The sequence below is a fragment of the Oncorhynchus nerka genome, linkage group LG19 (assembly GCF_034236695.1).
Source record: "Oncorhynchus nerka isolate Pitt River linkage group LG19, Oner_Uvic_2.0, whole genome shotgun sequence".
NCBI lineage: Eukaryota > Metazoa > Chordata > Actinopteri > Salmoniformes > Salmonidae > Oncorhynchus > Oncorhynchus nerka.
In genome coordinates this window covers 47,312,126-47,333,078 of record NC_088414.1, presented here as the reverse complement: position 1 = coordinate 47,333,078, position 20,953 = coordinate 47,312,126, and the positions used below count along the sequence as shown (strand labels likewise).

Sequence of the window (20,953 nt, the reverse complement as noted above, 5' to 3'; positions counted from 1 at the left end):
CAACAGGTGTAGACTAACAACAACAGGTGTAGACTAACAGGGAAATGCTTGGTAAACAACAGGTGTAGACTAACAACAACAGGTGTAGACTAACCGGGAAATGCTTGGTAAACAACAGGTGTAGACTAACAACAACAGGTGTAGACTAACAGTGAAATGCTTGGTAAACAACAGGTGTAGACTAACAACAACAGGTGTAGACTAAAGACAACAGGTGTAGACTAAAGACAACAGGTGTAGACTAAAGACAACAGGTGTAGACTAACGACAACAGGTGTAGACTAACGACAACAGGTGTAGACTAACAACAACAGGTGTAGACTAACAGTGAAATGCTGACTTATCCGTCTCTTCCAAACAAAGAAAAACTGAAAAATGACACAAAGGAATAAATACACAATGAAGATAACGGGAGCCGTAAGAAAAGGCCTAAGGAATGAGATCAAAGATCTTGAACTGTTTTTTCAAACTCCACATTTTAATTTTTAAATTTCTATTTTATGTCTAACTTTTCAATTTTATTTAAATCGTATTCTGATTGTTTCATAATTTTCGATGATATTCTGATTTAATGTCTTCATTCATTGTTTCTGTTGGAAAGGAAAGGGTTAACGAGGGGGGGGGGGTCCAATCATGAGTTTTCTATGCCGGTCTCCGGGGAGATACATCTAGCTATCTAGTTTAGCCTTTGTAAAGGAAAAATGTATCCTACGCTATGATTTCTTCCGTTAATATAAAGTGTGTTGAAAACTAATTTCTAATTGTAGATTTGACGTGGTAAACGAGGCAATTAAAGAATTAATTTAATTTCTATCTCATCTTCAAATAGATAAATCACTTTTAGTCTGCTCAAGGAGAACGTATTAAACATGACATTTTCCGCTTAACGATAGATCAGCTGGCGATTAATTCATTGGTAGATCAGCTGGCGATTAATTCATTGGTAGATCAGTGATTGGCCCATGGATGGCTTCCTATAACCAGGAAACAAGACTGGTAACCTGTTTTATTCTGTCCACAGAGTCCAATGTGAGAAACTACCGGTTGAGGCTGCCCAGAATCAACGAACGGATCTGAACTCAATATTCAGGGTGGGCTGGTTTATCATACAAACATATATAAAATTAACTCCACAAATAACACACCAGAGTACATTTCGTTTTGATGAAATGTTCTGGGTTTGTTTTCGTATAAATACTGTATTTGTTGTCCATTTCAGGTGCTTGAAGACCGAGTCGTTGTTTTGGTAAAACGTGAGTTGAAGAGGTTCAAGAGGATACTGAATGGAGTTCAGAGGGAGGATGAAGATGAGAAGCAGGAGAGCAGTGCCAGAGATGGGGCTCTGAAGATCACACTACACATCCTGAGGAAAATGAACCAGAAGGAGCTCGCTGACACACTGGAGAACAGTAAGACCGACCATTAATGTCTACAAATGATTAACATACCGAGAGATTTTCCTGCTATTCACAAGCAATTTCCACAGAAAAAAAAAAACTAGTAGAATCATTTATAATATATTCTTCATTGAAACTTTTGACTTTGTTGTGACGGGTGATCTGCATTGTCAGGTCTTCTAGGAGAACTTGTTGCATGTCAACAGAAACTCAAATACAATCTGAAGAGGAACTTTAAGAATGTGTTTGAGGGAATAGCCAAGCAAGGAAACCCAACCCTTCTCAGTAAGATCTACACAGAGCTTTATATCACAGAGGGTGGAAGTGGAGATGTCAATCATGAACATGAGGTGAGACAGATCGAGGTAACGTCCAAGAGACCAGCAACACAAGAGACGCCAATCAAATGCAACGACATCTTCAAGCCTTTGCCTGGACAAGACAAAGAAATCAGGACTGTGTTGACAAAGGGTGTCGCTGGCATTGGAAAAACTATCTCTGTGCAGAAGTTAATTCTGGACTGGGCTGAAGGAAAAGGAAATCATGATATCCAATTGATATTTCCACTTCCTTTTCGAGATCTGAATATGATGAAGGGGAATAAATACACCTTGATGGAATTTCTTCATCACTTTTTCACGGAAACCAAAGAATCAGGAATCTCCAACTTTGATAAGTACAAGGTTCTGTTTGTTTTCGATGGTCTGGATGAGTGTCGACTTCCTCTTGAATTCAAGACCAATGAGCACTGTTGTGATGTCACAAAGTCAACGTCAGTGGACGTGCTGCTGACAAACCTCATCAAGGGGAATCTTCTTCCGTCTGCTCTCCTCTGGATAACCTCCCGACCAGCAGCAGCCAATCAGATCCCTCCTGAGTGCGTTGACCAGGTGACAGAGATACGAGGGTTCAATGACCAACAGAAGGAGGAGTACTTCAGGAAGAGATACCACGACGAGCAGAACATGGCCAACATAATCATCTCGCACATAAAGACATCAAGAAGCCTCTACATCATGTGCCACATCCCAGTGTTCTGTTGGATCTCTGCCACTGTCCTAGAGACGCTGTTGGGTGACGCACAGAGAGGAGAGATGCCCAAGACTCTGACTCAAATGTACAAACACTTCCTCATCTTTACCATACTGCACAAAAAACAGAAATTTCCCCAAGGACCAGAGGAAGCTGAGTCAGATTCACAGATGAAAACAGACGAGGAGATCCTCCTGAAACTGGGAGAACTGGCTTTCAGACAGCTGGAAAAGGGGAATCTGATATTCTACGAGAAAGACCTGAGAGAGAGTGGCATTGATGTCGCAGAAGCGTCCGTCTACTCAGGAGTGTGTACACAGATCTTCAGAGAGGAGAACGGGCTGTACCAGGAGAAGCTGTACTGCTTTGTTCATCTGAGCATCCAGGAGTTTCTGGGTGCTGTGTACGTGTTTGTCACATTCAACAACGACCGTTTAAATCTAATGGCAGAACCTGAAACCACCACCAGAAACCACCAGATGTCTGGTGACAACCTACAGACAAGCCTCCACAAGAGTGCAGTGGACAAGGCCTTACAGAGTGAGAACGGTCACCTGGATCTGTTCCTCCGCTTCCTTCTGGGTCTCTCGCTGGACTCCAATCAGACTTTTTTACCAGGCCTACTGACACAGACAGGAAGCAAGTCACAGACCAATGAGATAACAATCAAGTACATCAAGGAGAAGATCAGGGAGAATCTCTCTCCAGAGAGGTGCATCAATCTGTTCCACTGTCTGAATGAGCTGAATGACCGTTCTCTAGTGGAGGAGATCCAAAGCTACCTGAGATCAGGAAGTCTCTCTAGAGCCAAACTGTCACCTGCACAGTGGTCAGCTCTGGTCTTTGTGTTGCTGACTTCAGAAAAGGAGCTGGATGTGTTTGACCTGAAGGAATACTCCAGATCAGAGGAAGGTCTTCTGAGGCTGATGCCAGTGGTCAAAGCCTCCAGGACAGTCCTGTAAGTGTCAATTAGATTAATAATATTCTGTTTTGAAGTAGATGAAGCTTCCATGAAGGAATTGAATTACTACAATCTAAAGTTGACAGCAATATTGGCACGGGGGATGAGGTTAACACCCAGAATTGATAATAACAACAGACATCCCATTATTGAACATTACTGATTCTGATTTATTCCCTTTTAAGAAGAATGATGTCTGAACTGGTTTGCCATTATCTAGGCTAAACGGATGTAACCTCACAGAGAGATGCTGTGAAGCGTTAGCCTCTGTTCTCAGTTCAAACCCCTCCCAGCTGAGAGAACTGGACCTGAGTGAAAACGACCTGCAGGATTCAGGAGTGAAGCTGCTCTCTGCTGGACTGGAGAGTCCGAACTGTAAACTGGAGACACTGAGGTTAGTATTTTCCTCTTTGTGTTTGTGATCTTGGAGTAAAAAAGGGTCTTATATAACAGGTAACACTTCAAAAAGGCAGGTAGCCTAGTGGTTAGAGGGAGGGGCGGCAGGTAGCCTAGTGGTTAGAGGGGAGGGGCGGCAGGTAGCCTAGTGGTTAGAGTGGAGGGGCGGCAGGTAGCCTAGTGGTTAGAGTGGAGGGGCGGCAGGTAGCCTAGTGGTTAGAGTGGAGGGGCGGCAGGTAGCCTAGTGGTTAGAGTGGAGGGGCGGCAGGTAGCCTAGTGGTTAGAGTGGATGGGAGGCAGGTACTCTAGTGGTTAGCGCCCCTCCACTCTAACCACTAGGCTACCTGCCGCCCCTCCACTCTAACCAAAAGGTTGCTAGATCAAATCCCTGAGCTGACAAGATACAAATCTGTCGTTCTGCCCCTGAACAAGGCAGTTAACCCACTGTTCCTAGGCCAGTTAACCCACTGTTCCTAGACCAGTTAACTCACTGTTCCTAGACCAGTTAACCCACTGTTCCTAGGCCAGTTAACCCACTGTTCCTAGGCCAGTTAACCCACTGTTCCTAGCCCAGTTAACCCACTGTTCCTAGCCCAGTTAACCCACTGTTCCTAGCCCAGTTAACCCACTGTTCCTAGCCCAGTTAACCCACTGTTCCTAGGCCAGTTAACCCACTGTTCCTAGGCCAGTTAACCCACTGTTCCTAGGCCAGTTAACCCACTGTTCCTAGGCCAGTTAACCCACTGTTCCTAGGCCAGTTAACCCACTGTTCCTAGACCAGTTAACCCACTGTTCCTAGACCAGTTAACCCACTGTTCCTAGACCAGTTAACCCACTGTTCCACTGTTCCTAGACCAGTTTACCCACTGTTCCACTGTTCCTAGACCAGTTAACCCACTGTTCCACTGTTCCTAGACCAGTTAACCCACTGTTCCTAGACCAGTTAACCCACTGTTCCTAGACCAGTTAACCCACTGTTCCACTGTTCCTAGACCAGTTAACCCACTGTTCCACTGTTCCTAGACCAGTTAACCCACTGTTCCTAGACCAGTTAACCCACTGTTCCTAGACCAGTTAACCCACTGTTCCTAGACCAGTTAACCCACTGTTCCTAGACCAGTTAACCCACTGTTCCTAGACCAGTTAACCCACTGGTCCTAGACCAGTTAACCCACTGGTCCTAGACCAGTTAACCCACTGTTCCTAGACCAGTTAACCCACTGTTCCTAGACCAGTTAACCCACTGTTCCTAGACCAGTTAACCCACTGTTCCTAGACCAGTTAACCCACTGTTCCTAGACCAGTTAACCCACTGTTCCTAGACTTTTACATTTAAGTCATTTAGCAGACGCTCTTATCCAGAGCGACTTACAAATTGGTGCATTCACCTTATGACATCCAGTGGAACAGTGGTGCATCTAAATCTTTTAAGGGGGGGTGAGAGGGATTACTTTATCCTATCCTAGGTATTCCTTAAAGAGGTGGGGTTTCAGGTGTCTCCGGAAGGTGGTGATTGACTCCGCTGTCCTGGCGTCGTGAGGGAGTTTGTTCCACCATTGGGGGGCCAGAGCAGCGAACAGTTTTGACTGGGCTGAGCGGGAACTGTACTTCCTCAGTGGTAGGGAGGCGAGCAGGCCCGAGGTGGATGAACCAAGTGCCCTTGTTTGGGTGTAGGGCCTGATCAGAGCCTGGAGGTACTGAGGTGCCGTTCCCCTCACAGCTCCGTAGGCAAGCACCATGGTCTTGTAGCGGATGCGAGCTTCAACTGGAAGCCAGTGGAGAGAGCGGAGGAGCGGGGTGACGTGAGAGAACTTGGGAAGGTTGAACACCAGACGGGCTGCGGCGTTCTGGAAGAGTTGTAGGGGTTTAATGGCACAGGCAGGGAGCCCAGCCAACAGCGAGTTGCAGTAATCCAGACGGGAGATGACAAGTGCCTGGATTAGGACCTGCGCCGCTTCCTGTGTGAGGCAGGGTCGTACTCTGCGGATGTTGTAGAGCATGAACCTACAGGAACGGGCCACCGCCTTGATGTTAGTTGAGAACGACAGGGTGTTGTCCAGGATCACGCCAAGGTTCTTAGCGCTCTGGGAGGAGGACACAATGGAGTTGTCAACCGTGATGGCGAGATCATGGAACGGGCAGTCCTTCCCGGGAGGAAGAGCAGCTCTGTCTTGCCGAGGTTCAGCTTGAGGTGGTGATCCGTCATCCACACTGATATGTCTGCCAGACATGCAGAGATGCGATTCGCCACCTGGTCATCAGAAGGGGGAAAGGAGAAGATTAATTGTGTGTCGTCTGCATAGCAATGATAGGAGAGACCATGTGAGGTTATGACAGAGCCAAGTGACTTGGTGTATAGCGAGAATAGGAGAGGGCCTAGAACAGAGCCCTGGGGGACACCAGTGGTGAGAGCACGTGGTGTGGAGACGGATTCTCGCCACTCCACCTGGTAGGAGCGACCTGTCAGGTAGGACGCAATCCAAGCGTGGGCCGCGCCGGAGATGCCCAACTCGGAGAGGGTGGAGAGAAGGATCTGATGGTTCACAGTATCGAAGGCAGCCGATAGGTCTAGAAGGATGAGAGCAGAGGAGAGAGAGTTAGCTTTAGCAGTGCGGAGCGCCTCCGTGATACAGAGAAGAGCAGTCTCAGTTGAATGACTAGTCTTGAAACCTGACTGATTTGGATCAAGAAGGTCATTCTGAGAGAGATAGCGGGAGAGCTGGCCAAGGACGGCACGTTCAAGAGTTTTGGAGAGAAAAGAAAGAAGGGATACTGGTCTGTAGTTGTTGACATCGGAGGGATCGAGTGTAGGTTTTTTCAGAAGGGGTGCAACTCTCGCTCTCTTGAAGACGGAAGAGACGTAGCCAGCGGTCAGGGATGAGTTGATGAGCGAGGTGAGGTAAGGGAGAAGGTCTCCGGAAATGGTCTGGAGAAGAGAGGAGGGGATAGGGTCAAGCGGGCAGGTTGTTGGGCGGCCGGCCGTCACAAGACGCGAGATTTCATCTGGAGAGAGAGGGGAGAAAGAGGTCAGAGCAGTGTGAGCAGAACCAGCGGTGTCGTTTGACTTAGCAAACGAGGATCGGATGTCGTCGACCTTCTTTTCAAAATGGTTGACGAAGTCATCTGCAGAGAGGGAGGAGGGGGAGGGGGAGGAGGATTCAGGAGGGAGGAGAAGGTTGCAAAGAGCTTCCTAGGGTTAGAGGCAGATGCTTGGAATTTAGAGTGGTAGAAAGTGGCTTTAGCAGCAGAGAGAGAAGAGGAAAATGTAGAGAGGAGGGAGTGAAAGGATGTCAGGTCCGCAGGGAGGCGAGTTTTCCTCCATTTCCGCTCGGCTGCCCGGAGCCCTGTTCTGTGAGCTCGCAATGAGTCGTCGAGCCACGGAGCGGGAGGGGAGGACCGAGCCGGCCTGGAGGATAGGGGACATAGAGAGTCAAAGGATGCAGAAAGGGAGGAGAGGAGGGTTGAGGAGGCAAAATCAGGAGATAGGTTGGAGAAGGTTTGAGCAGAGGGAAGAGATGATAGGATGGAAGAGGAGAGAGTAGCGGGGGAGAGAGAGCGAAGGTTGGGACGGCGCGATACCATCCGAGTAGGGGCAGTGTGGGAAGTGTTGGATGAGAGCGAGAGGGAAAAGGATACAAGGTAGTGGTCGGAGACTTGGAGGGGAGTTGCAATGAGGTTAGTGGAAGAACAGCATCTAGTAAAGATGAGGTCGAGGCGTATTTCCTGCCTTGTGAGTAGGGGGAAGGTGAGAGGGTGAGGTCAAAAGAGGAGAGGAGTGGAAAGAAGGAGGCAGAGAGGAATGAGTCAAAGGTAGACGTGGGGAGGTTAAAGTCGCCCAGAACTGTGAGAGGTGAGCCGTCCTCAGGAAAGGAGCTTATCAAGGCATCAAGCTCATTGATGAACTCTCCGAGGGAACCTGGAGGCGATAAATGATAAGGATGTTAAGCTTGAAAGGGCTGGTAACTGTGACAGCATGGAATTCAAAGGAGGCGATAGACAGATGGGTAAGGGGAGAAAGAGAGAATGACCACTTGGGAGAGATGAGGATCCCGGTGCCACCACCCCGCTGACCAGAAGCTCTCGGGGTGTGCGAGAACACGTGGGCAGACGAAGAGAGAGCAGTAGGAGTAGCAGTGTTGTCTGTGGTGATCCATGTTTCCGTCAGTGCCAGAAGTCGAGGGACTGGAGGGAGGCATAGGCTGAGATGAACTCTGCCTTGTTGGCCGCAGATCGGCAGTTCCAGAGGCTACCGGAGACCTGGAACTCCACGTGGGTCGTGCGCGCTGGGACCACCAGATTAGGGTGGGCGCGGCCACGCGGTGTGGAGCGTTTGTATGGTCTGTGCAGAGAGGAGAGAACAGGGATAGACAGACACATAGTTGACAGGCTACACAAGAGGCTACGCTAATGCAAAGGAGATTGGAATGACAAGTGGACTACACGTCTCGAGTGTTCAGAAAATTAAGCTTACGTAGCAAGAATCTTATTGACTAAAATGATTAAAATGATACAGTACTGCTGAAGTAGGCTAGCTGGCAGAGGCTGCGTTGTTGACTATGTAGGCTAGCTGGCAGTGGCTGCGTTGTTGACACTACACTAATCAAGTCGTTCCGTTGAGTGTAATAGTTTCTACTGTGCTGCTATTCGGGGCTAGCAGGCTAGCTAGCAGTGTTGATTACGTTACGTTGCGTTAAAAGAACGACAATAGCTGGCTAGCTAACCTAGGAAATCGCTCTAGACTACACAATTATCTTTGATACAAAGACGTCTATGTAGCTAGCTGTGTAGCTAGCTACGATCAAACAAATCAGGCCGTTGTACTGTAATGAAATGAAATGAAAAATGTGATACTACCTGTGGAGCGAAGCGAAATGCGACCGGATTGTTGAGTGCAGAAGTTCTGTTCGGTTTGGCTAGCTGTTGGCTAGCTAGCAGTGTCTCCTACGTTAAGGACGACAAATAGCTGGCTAGCTAACCTCGGTAAATTAAGATAATCACTCTAAAACTACACACTCTAAACTACACAATTATCTTGGATACGAAGACAGCAAAGACAACTATGTAGCTAGCTAACACTACACTAATCAAGTCGTTCAGTTGAGTGTAATAGTTGTGCTGCTAATCGGTAGACGGTGGACTAGCTAACGGTGGACGTTAGCTAGCTGGCTAGCTGCAGGGCAGTGTAGACTGCGTTAGGACGACGAAATACGATAATTACGCAATTATCTATGATACAAAGACGGCTATGTAGCTAGCTAAGAAGAAATTGCTAAGATTAGACAAATCAAACCGTTGTACTATAATGAAATGTAATACTACCTGCGGACCGAGTGCAGATGCGACCGCTCGCTCCAACCCGGAAGTTAAACCCCAGTTAACCCACTGTTCCTAGACCAGTTAACCCACTGTTCCTAGACCAGTTAACCCACTGTTCCTAGACCAGTTAACCCACTGTTCCACTGTTCCTAGACCAGTTAACCCACTGTTCCTAGCCCAGTTAACCCACTGTTCCACTGTTCCTAGACCAGTTAATCCACTGTTCCTAGACCAGTTAACCCACTGTTCCACTGTTCCTAGACCAGTTAACCCACTGTTCCACTGTTCCTAGACCAGTTAACCCACTGTTCCACTGTTCCTAGGCCAGTTAACCCACTGTTCCTAGACCAGTTAACCCACTGTTCCACTGTTCCTAGACCAGTTAACCCACTGTTCCTAGGCCAGTTAACCCACTGTTCCTAGGCCAGTTAACCCACTGTTCCACTGTTCCTAGACCAGTTAACCCACTGTTCCACTGTTCCTAGACCAGTTAACCCACTGTTCCTAGGCCAGTTAACCCACTGTTCCTAGGCCAGTTAACCCACTGTTCCACTGTTCCTAGACCAGTTAACCCACTGTTCCTAGGCCGTCATTGTAAACAAGAATATGTTCTTAACTGACTTGCCTAGTTTAAATAAAGGTTCAATCACATTTTGAGAATGAAATGAAATCCATTCTGCAGGTTGTCATTCTGTTTAGTCACAGAGGAAGGCTGTGGTTCTCTGGCTTCAGCTCTGAGGTCAAACCCCTCCCACCTAAGAGAGCTGGACCTTACCCACAATCACCCAGGAGACTCCGGAGTGAAGCTGCTCTCTGCTATCGTGGAAGATCCACAATATAAACTGGAGAAACTCAGGTAAACACGCTCCTATACAACTAAATATTCAGATTTTTTTTTTTTATTTAGACATGAAAAATAGTAGGGGAAGAAAAATAAAATGTTATATTATTAATTTATAATTATTTATGCATGTGCTAAAATTGTTTTGCATCAAATGAGGTCTGGTATTATCCAAATAATAATATAATCAAATATGATATCACTTGTCTAAAACCCATAAAATGTGTGTCTCTTCTTCTGATTTCTCAGTGTGGATCATAATTCCGAGTGTTGGTTAAAATCAGCACTTAAGAAATGTAAGTTTGGGTGTAAATTAAACACTCCTTCTGACAAGACTTCATGCCTACTTCAACCTACTTCATGCCTCCTGTTCCTCTTCCTGTTTCTGTGTCTGTTTCTGTTCCTCTTCCTGTTCCTGTTCCTGTTCCTCTTCCTGTTCCTCTTCCTGTTTCTGTTCTTGTTTCTGTTCTTGTTTCTGTTCCTGTTTCTGTTCCTGTTTCTGTTCCTGTTTCTGTTTCTGTTCCTCTTCCTGTTCCTGTTCCTCTTCCTGTTCCTGTTCCTCTTCCTGTTCCTGTTCCTCTTTCTGTTTCTGTTTCTGTTCCTCTTTCTGTTCCTGTTTCTGTTTCTGTTCCTGTTCCTGCCCATTGTTCCTGCCCATCAATGGGCCATTTTTACATATTAGTAAAGAGAATAGTTTGATTGGTTAAAATAGAATCATTTGATGAGAGAACAGTGGTTAGAGTCTAGTGGTTAGAGTGGAGGGGCGGCAGGTAGCCTATTGGTTAGAGTGGAGGGGTGGCAGGGTAGCCTAGTGGTTAGAGTGGAGGGGCGGCAGGTAGCCTATTGGTTAGAGTGGAGGGGTGGCAGGTAGCCTATTGGTTAGAGTGGAGGGGCGGCAGGTAGCCTATTGGTTAGAGTGGAGGGGTGGCAGGGTAGCCTAGTGGTTAGAGTGGAGGGGTGGCAGGTAGCCTAGTGGTTAGAGTGGAGGGGCGGCAGGTAGCCTATTGGTTAGAGTGGAGGGGTGGCAGGGTAGCCTAGTGGTTAGAGTGGAGGGGTGACAGCGTAGCCTAGTGGTTAGAGTGTATAGGCGGCAGAGTAGCCTAGTGGTTAGAGTGTAGAGGCGGCAGAGTAGCCTAGTGGTTAGAGTGTAGAGGCGGCAGAGTAGCCTAGTGGTTAGAGTGTAGGGGCGGCAGGTAGCCTAGTGGTTAGAGTGTAGGGGCGGCAGGTAGCCTAGTGGTTAGAGTGTAGGGTGGCAGGTAGCCTAGTGGTTAGAGTGGAGGGGCGGCAGGTAGACTAGTGGTTAGAGTGTAGGGGGCAGGTAGTCTAGTGGTTAGAGTGGAGGGGCGGCAGGTAGACTAGTGGTTAGAGTGTAGGGCGGCAGGTAGCCTAGTGGTTAGAGTGGAGGGGCGGCAGGTAGCCTAGTGGTTAGAGTGTAGGGGTGGCAGCGTAGCCTAGTGGTTAGAGTGTAGAGGCGGCAGCGTAGCCTAGTGGTTAGAGTGTAGGGGTGGCAGCGTAGCCTAGTGGTTAGAGTGGAGAGGCGGCAGCGTAGCCTAGTGGTTAGAGTGTAGGGGTGGCAGCGTAGCCTAGTGGTTAGAGTGTAGGGGTGGCAGCGTAGCCTAGTGGTTAGAGTGTAGAGGCGGCAGCGTAGCCTAGTGGTTAGAGTGTAGGGGTGGCAGCGTAGCCTAGTGGTTAGAGTGTAGAGGCGGCAGCGTAGCCTAGTGGTTAGAGTGTAGGAGTGGCAGCGTAGCCTAGTGGTTAGAGTGTAGGGGCGGCAGCGTAGCCTAGTGGTTAGAGTGTAGAGGCGGCAGAGTAGCCTAGTGGTTAGAGTGTAGAGGCGGCAGAGTACTTACTCAATTTTTACCGCCCTCCCACTCTCTCTACTGCCCTCCTTCTCTCTCTACCTTCTCTCTCTCTCGCTCTCTCTCGCTCTCTCTCTCTCTCTCTCTCTCTCTCTCTCTCTCTCTCTCGCTCTCTCTCGCTCTCTCTCGCTCTCTCTCGCTCTCTCTCTCGCGCTCTCGCTCGCTCTCTCTCTCTCTGCAGGGTAGCCTAGTGGTTAAAGCGTTGGACTAGTAACCGAAAGGTTGCAAGTTCAAATGCCCGAGCTGACAAGATACAAATGAGACGAGTGTAACTACTACCATGAAATTGTGGATAACATTAGTGGTTATTTATACAATAAATAATGAATAAAATAGAAAGTTTAATTATATTCCTCTTATCTGAATAAAATAGGATGTTTTTCCCTTTCCGGAGCGAGTGCTCACATGAAGTAGATATTTAAAAGAGTAAAGGTGATCATTTGAAAAGGTCATAAATGGTAAATTTAGAGTTATTTGGCCTATTTAGTTGTGAATGATACCAACCTTTTAGAATGTGTTAGAAATCAAAACATATATGACGGGACTGTAGACTATTGATGATAATAGCACCATTAACATTTCATCAGGTGCTATTATTTTAAAATGATATGATTTAATATAAAATCGGACTTATCAGCTAAATGAACAAGTCTACAGCCTATAGCATGGCATATAGCCAGATAACATACAGTATCTAGTCTGATAAATGAACATGTCTATAGCCAGATAACATACAGTATCTAGTCTGATAAATGAACAAGTCTACAGCCTATAGCATGGCATATAGCCAGATAACATACAGTATCTAGTCTGATAAATGAACATGTCTACAGTCTATAGCCAGATAACATACAGTATCTAGTCTGATAAATGAACAAGCCTACAGCCTATAGCATATAGCCAGATAACATACAGTATCTAGTCTGATAAATGAACCAGTCTACAGTCTATAGCCAGATAACATACAGTATCTAGTCTGATAAATGAACAAGTCTACAGTCTATAGCATATAGCCAGATAACATACAGTATCTAGTCTGATAAATGAACAAGCCTACAGTCTATAGCATATAGCCAGATAACATACAGTATCTAGTCTGATAACATACAGTATCTAGTCTGATAACATACAGTATCTAGTCTGATAAATGAACCAGTCTACAGTCTATAGCCAGATAACATACAGTATCTAGTCTGATAAATGAACAAGTCTACAGTCTATAGCATATAGCCAGATAACATACAGTATCTAGTCTGATAAATGAACTAGTCTACAGTCTATAGCATATAGCCAGATAACATACAGTATCTAGTCTGATAAATGAACAGGTCTACAGCCTATAGCATATAGCCAGATAACATACAGTATCTAGTCTGATAAATGAACAAGCCTACAGTCTATAGCCAGATAACATACAGTATCTAGTCTGATAAATGAACCAGTCTACAGTCTATAGCCAGATAACATACAGTATCTAGTCTGATAAATGAACATGTCTACAGTCTATAGCCAGATAACATACAGTATCTAGTCTGATAAATGAACAAGCCTACAGCCTATAGCATATAGCCAGATAACATACAGTATCTAGTCTGATAAATGAACAAGTCTACAGCCTATAGCATATAGCCAGATAACATACAGTATCTAGTCTGATAAATGAACCAGTCTACAGTCTATAGCCAGATAACATACAGTATCTAGTCTGATAAATTAACAAGTCTACAGTCTATAGCCAGATAACATACAGTATCTAGTCTGATAAATGAACTAGTCTACAGTCTATAGCCAGATAACATACAGTATCTAGTCTGATAAATGAACATGTCTACAGTCTATAGCCAGATAACATACAGTATCTAGTCTGATAAATGAACATGTCTACAGTCTATAGCCAGATAACATACAGTATCTAGTCTGATAAATGAACAAGTCTACAGTCTATAGCATATAGCCAGATAACATACAGTATCTAGTCTGATAAATGAACAAGTCTACAGTCTATAGCATATAGCCAGATAACATACAGTATCTAGTCTGATAAATGAACAAGTCTACAGTCTATAGCATATAGCCAGATAACATACAGTATCTAGTCTGATAAATGAACAAGCCTACAGTCTATAGCATATAGCCAGATAACATACAGTATCTAGTCTGATACATGAACCAGTCTACAGTCTATAGCATATAGCCAGATAACATACAGTATCTAGTCTGATAAATGAACAAGCCTACAGTCTTTAGCATATAGCCAGATAACATACAGTATCTAGTCTGATAAATGAACAAGTCTACAGTCTATAGCCAGATAACATACAGTATCTAGTCTGATAAATGAACAAGCCTACAGTCTATAGCATATAGCCAGATAACATACAGTATCTAGTCTGATAAATGAACAAGCCTACAGTCTATAGCCAGATAACATACAGTATCTAGTCTGATAAATGAACAAGCCTACAGTCTATAGCATATAGCCAGATAACATACAGTATCTAGTCTGATAACATACAGTATCTAGTCTGATAACATACAGTATCTAGTCTGATAAATGAACAAGCCTATAGCCAGATAACATACAGTATCTAGTCTGATAAATGAACAAGTCTACAGTCTATAGCATATAGCCAGATAACATACAGTATCTAGTCTGATAAATGAACCAGTCTACAGTCTATAGCCAGATAACATACAGTATCTAGTCTGATAAATGAACCAGTCTACAGTCTATAGCCAGATAACATACAGTATCTAGTCTGATAAATGAACCAGTCTACAGTCTATAGCCAGATAACATACAGTATCTAGTCTGATAAATGAACAAGTCTACAGCCAGATAACATACAGTATCTAGTCTGATAAATGAACCAGTCTACAGTCTATAGCCAGATAACATACAGTATCTAGTCTGATAAATGAACCAGTCTACAGTCTATAGCCAGATAACATACAGTATCTAGTCTGATAAATGAACAAGTCTACAGTCTATAGCCAGATAACATACAGTAGACCAAGTCATATTCTGTTCTTCTGAAATACCTTTTCTTCCTATCATAATGTCTCTTTAGTCCTGAATAAAATTAAATCATGGATTTATTGACATCAATGGCTCGTATTTAGCTTGGAGGCCTGGAGATACTAAATGTGTTTATGTTAATTAACGGTCAATTACCGTGAGACCAGCAGTCTTTTGCATGACAATAACCGGCTGACAAAATGTCTTAGCGCCACATGGAAAGACACATAAAATATATATTTAAAAAAAAATGTTATCCCCAATTTCATGGTAGTAGTTACACTCTTGTCTCATCGCTGCAACTCCCATACGGACTCGGGAGAGGCATGCGTCCTCTGAAACACAACCCAACCTCGCTGCACTGCTTCTTGACACAATGCATATCCAACCCGGAAGCCAGCCGCACCAATGTGTAGGAGGGAAACACCTAGCGACCTGGTGAATGTGCACTGCACCCTACACGCCACAGGAGTCGCGAGTGCGCGGATGAGACAAGGATATCCCTGCTGGCCAAACCCTCCCTAACCCGGACGACGCTGGGCCAATCGTGCATCGCCCCATGGACCTCCTGGTTGCGGCCGGCTGCGACAGAGCCTGGGTTCGAACCCAGAGTCTCTGGTGTCACAGCTAGCGCTGCGATGCAGTGCCTTAGACTCACCCGGGAGTCCACTGCCATATAAAATATAACTAACCATATTATTAGCTTGAACAACGACTAGCTAACTACGGATTCTGATTTTTCCGAGTACTCGGCCCACCCCTAGTTACCAGAACTCATCCTGTAAAGTCTTGTTTTGAGTTGCTTTGTATATCCGGAAATTTGCTTGAATTAATCTGACTGCAACACTGCTCACTGAGTCCATGTTGCTTGAGAAGGTTCGTTTTCAAAGAACCACCAGTCCATGTTGCTTTACAAGGGTCGTAATTCAAAGAACCGCCAGTCAAGGTTGCTTGACATGGGTCGTATTCAAAGAACCGCCAGTCCATGTTGCTTGACAAGGGTCGTAATTCAAAGAACCGCCAGTCCAAGTTGCTAGACATGGGTCGTATTCAAAGAACCGCCAGTCCATGTTGCTTGACATGGGTCTTATTCAAAGAACCGCCAGTCCATGTTGCTTGACATGGGTCGTTTTCAAAGAACCGCCAGTCCATGTTGCTTGACATGGGTCGTTTTCAAAGAACCGCCAGTCCATGTTGCTTGACATGGGTCGTATTCAAAGAACCGCCAGTCCATGTTGCTTGACATGGGTCGTTTTCAAAGAACCGCCAGTCCATGTTGCTTGACAAGGGTCGTTTTCAAAGAACCGCCAGTCCATGTTGCTTGACAAGGGTCGTAATTCAAAGAACCGCCAGTCCATGTTGCTTGACATGGGTCGTAATTCAAAGAACCGCCAGTCCATGTTGCTTGACATGGGTCGTTTTCAAAGAACCGCCAGTCAAGGTGAGCTTCCTGCCCACTCAGTCTCTCTTTCCAGACTTCCTAGTAGTTTGACCTGAGAATAAAAAAGTACTACTTCAATATTATGAGTGATGTTTTAGTCATTCAAAAGTCTGGGATTCAGAATTACTTTTCTTGGTTGTTGTGACTTTTAACTCTCCCAGATTCTGAGGTGAAATTGAATTGATGATTTTTATTGTCTTTCTGTCAGATGCCTGTCAATTGACACTGGATCCAAACCCAGCATTCAAACACCTGTCTCTGTCTGAGGAGAACAGAAAGGTGACACGGGTGGAAGAGGAGCAGACGTATCCTGACCACACAGAGAGATTTGAGAACTGGGATCAGGTGCTGTGTAGAGAGGGTCTGACTGGACGCTGTTACTGGGAGGTGGAGTGGATGGGGCACGAGGTCCATATTGGTGTAACATATAGTGGAATAGGAAGAGAAGGAAGGGGTCATGACTTGTGGACTTGGATACAATAACAAGTCCTGGACTCTTAGTTGTAATAATGATATTTACACTGCCAGGTACAATAAGAAGCCCACAACCGTACCTGACCACGCCTTCCGATCCCACAGAATAGGAGTGTATCTGGACTGGCCGGCCGGCACTCTGTCCTTCTACAGCGTTTCCTCTGACACAATGGCCCACCTGCACACATTCCACTCCACATTCACTGAGCCCCTCTTTCCAGCATTTCGGATCTGGTACTGTGGCGCCTCTCTGTCCCTGAGCCAGGTACCGCTGAGCCAGGTACCGCTGAGCCAGGTACCGCTGAGCCAGGTACCGCTGAGCCAGGTACCGCTGAGCCAGGTACCGCTGAGCCAGGTACCGCTGAGCCAGGTACTGGCTGAGCCAGGTACTGGCTGAGCCAGGTACGGCTGAGCCAGGTACGGCTGAGCCAGGTACCGCTGAGCCAGGTACCGCTGAGCCAGGTACCGCTGAGCCAGGTATCGCTGTGCCACAGTGAATACAAAGAAAGTATTTAAATGACAAATTAACTGTAGCTTTGACAACCAGAACCGAATCTTGTGGGAGCTCTGGCACGTGAGCATCTGTCACAAGGGGAACTGTAGAGCACTTTAAAGCTTAGATGTAGTTTGCATATATCCATTGTGCACTTATCAGGAGTTGACTGTATTTTGTGTTATCAGGAGTTGGCTGTATTTTGTGTTATCAGGAGTTGGCTGTATTTTGTGTTATCAGGAGTTGGCTGTATTTTGTGTTATCAGGAGTTGGCTGTATTTTGTGTTATCAGGAGTTGGCTGTATTTTGTGTTATCAGGAGTTGGCTGTATTTTGTGTTATCAGGAGTTGGCTGTATTTTGTGTTATCAGGAGTTGGCTGTATTTTGTGTTATCAGGAGTTGGCTGTATTTTGTGTTATCAGGAGTTGGCTGTATTTTGTGTTATCAGGAGTTGGCTGTATTTTGTGTTATCAGGAGTTGACTGTATTTTGTGTTATCAGGAGTTGGCTGTATTTTGTGTTATCAGGAGTTGGCTGTATTTTGTGTTATCAGGAGTTGACTGTATTTTGTGTTCGAGTTATTCAAGTATCAAGTATCAAACTATCAGTATTCTGAGTTCAGTTATATGCTAGATTTGTAGAATGTAAAATGTGACATTTTCAGCTCTAGATCTGGGATATTACTAGTTAAATCGCTGATTCGTTCATTCATGTCTGCCTTCACAACAAAGGGAATGAGTTCATTCATGTCTGCCTTCACAGCAAAGGGAATGAGTTCATTCATACCTGCCTTCACAACAAAGGGAATGAGTTCATTCATACCTGCCTTCACAACAAAGGGAATGAGTTCATTCATACCTGCCTTCACAACAAAGGGAATGAGTTCATTCATACCTGCCTTCACAACAAAGGGAATGAGTTCATTCATACCTGCCTTCACAGCAAAGGGAATGAGTTCATTCATACCTGCCTTCACAGCAAAGGGAATGAGTTCATTCATACCTGCCTTCACAACAAAGGGAATGAGTTCATTCATACCTGCCTTCACAGCAAAGGGAATGAGTTCATTCATACCTGCCTTCACAGCAAAGGGAATGAGTTCATTCATACCTGCCTTCACAGCAAAGGGAATGAGTTCATTCATACCTGCCTTCACAACAAAGGGAATGAGTTCATTCATACCTGCCTTCACAACAAAGGGAATGAGTTCATTCATACCTGCCTTCACAACAAAGGGAATGAGTTCATTCATACCTGCCTTCACAGCAAAGGGAATGAGTTCATTCATACCTGCCTTCACAGCAAAGGGAATGAGTTCATTCATACCTGCCTTCACAACAAAGGGAATGAGTTCATTCATACCTGCCTTCACAGCAAAGGGAATGAGTTCATTCATACCTGCCTTCACAGCAAAGGGAATGAGTTCATTCATACCTGCCTTCACAGCAAAGGGAATGAGTTCATTCATACCTGCCTTCACAACAAAGGGAATGAGTTCATTCATACCTGCCTTCACAGCAAAGGGAATGAGTTCATTCATACCTGCCTTCACAGCAAAGGGAATGAGTTCATTCATACCTGCCTTCACAACAAAGGGAATGAGTTCATTCATACCTGCCTTCACAGCAAAGGGAATGAGTTCATTCATACCTGCCTTCACAACAAAGGGAATGAGTTCATTCATACCTGCCTTCACAACAAAGGGAATGAGTTCATTCATACCTGCCTTCACAGCAAAGGGAATGAGTTCATTCATACCTGCCTTCACAACAAAGGGAATGAGTTCATTCATACCTGCCTTCACAGCAAAGGGAATGAGTTCATTCATACCTGCCTTCACAACAAAGGGAATGAGTTCATTCATACCTGCCTTCACAACAAAGGGAATGAGTTCATTCATACCTGCCTTCACAGCAAAGGGAATGAGTTCATTCATACCTGCCTTCACAGCAAAGGGAATGAGTTCATTCATACCTGCCTTCACAACAAAGGGAATGAGTTCATTCATACCTGCCTTCACAGCAAAGGGAATGAGTTCATTCATGCCTGCCTTCACAGCAAAGGGAATGAGTTCATTCATGCCTGCCTTCACAGCAAAGGGAATGAGTTCATTCATGCCTGCCTTCACAGCAAAGGGAATACGTTAATTTAACTGTGGATTTAAAATACAGTGAATATTATGTGTTGTCTCAATGTAAAACTACAGCACAAAGGAAGATTCCTTAAACAACACTCAGGGAGAAAGACGGTGGCAGGGTGGGGGTGTGGAGTAATGTAGTGATGTTTTTCCATAGAATATGTACATTAAAAATATCTAATCCATTTTTATTTTTATATGCCAAAGAAAATGAATGCGGTTCTTTAAAAAAAATATATATTTTCAATAAATAAAAAAGAAACAAGTCATTTTCTGGTACCTTGTTTATTTTATTTTTTTTACTCAGAAAAGTAACTGTCAGAATGTACTCAGACCCCACAGGGTTTAGGAACGACCATGATTCGATCCCACTACGGCCGTAGCTGATGGCAGCACACCTATCATCACTCATGCTTGATGGTGTGCTGCCATCAGTCATCTGAAAAGTGAAACATCACATTATCTGAAGAAGTAACTGACACACACACACATTCGATAGGAACTAACACGGAACCCAAACCGGCTGCGCGCGTGCGCTATCGTGCATAAATGTATTTTGTCCCCCTCAACCAAACGTGATCATGACACACAGGTTAAAATATCAAAACAAACTCAACCAATGACATTAATTTGGGAACAGGTCGAAAAGCGTTAAACATTTATGGCAATTTAGCTAGTTAGCTTGCACTTGCTAGCTAATTCGTCCTATTTATTTAGCTTGCTGTTGCTAGCTAATTTGTTCTGGGACATAAACAGAGTTTTTATTTTACCTGAAATGCACAAGGTCCTCTACTCTGACAATTAATCCACACACAAAACGGTCCAACCGAAATCGTTCCTAGTCATCTCTCCTCCTTCCAGGTATTTTCATCTTTGAACTTATATGGTGATTGGCATCTAAACGTTCATAGTATTACCATGACGACCGGCAAAACAGTTCATCTTTCAATCACCCATGTGGGTATAACCAATGAGGAGATGGCACGTTGGTACCTGCTTCTATAAACCAATGAGAAGATTGGGAACGGCAGGACTTGCAGCGCGATCTGGGTCAGAAATAGAAATGACTTCTACTTTAGCCCTTGGCAACGCAGACGCTCGTTGGCATGCGCGAGCAGTGTGGGTGTAATAATTGAATAACATAGATTTCTACATTTATTTTGCAACGCTCGCGAACAATGTGGTCAGCCTATTAGGTAGGGTTTAAACCCACTTTTAATGTTAAATCCATCAATGTTTGTTACTGCCAAACTGTGCACTATAGGGGTGTGTCTTATATAGATTCTAGGGATGTGTCTTATATAGACTCTAGGGGTGTGTCCTATATAGATTCTAGGGATGTGTCTTATATAGACTCTAGGGGTGTGTCCTATATGGATTCTAGGGATGTGTCTTATATAGACTCTAGGGGTGTGTCCTATATGGATTCTAGAGATGTGTCTTATATAGACTCTAGGGGTGTGTCCTATATGGATTCTAGAGATGTGTCTTATATAGACTCTAGGGGTGTGTGCTATATGGATTCTAGAGATGTGTCTTATATAGACTCTAGGGGTGTGTCCTATATGGATTCTAAGGATTTATACTA

General features: G+C 44.9%; 1 protein-coding gene across 1 annotated transcript in view; it reads left to right on the top strand.

Annotated features, from left to right (window-relative positions):
* The window catches only part of LOC115122078 (NLR family CARD domain-containing protein 3-like), a 36,931-nt gene extending 17,297 nt beyond the window's left edge, over positions 1 to 19,634 (top strand). Inside the window, 9 exon segments of the mRNA XM_065004993.1 lie at positions 1,022 to 1,091; positions 1,220 to 1,409; positions 1,572 to 3,387; positions 3,611 to 3,784; positions 9,785 to 9,958; positions 10,193 to 10,239; positions 16,471 to 16,724; positions 16,726 to 17,122; positions 17,169 to 19,634. Of these exon segments, the coding sequence (XP_064861065.1) occupies positions 1,022 to 1,091; positions 1,220 to 1,409; positions 1,572 to 3,387; positions 3,611 to 3,784; positions 9,785 to 9,958; positions 10,193 to 10,239; positions 16,471 to 16,724; positions 16,726 to 17,122; positions 17,169 to 17,233 (3,187 nt within the window). The 3' untranslated portion in view covers positions 17,234 to 19,634.
* The last annotated feature ends 1,319 nt before the right edge of the window (positions 19,635 to 20,953 follow it).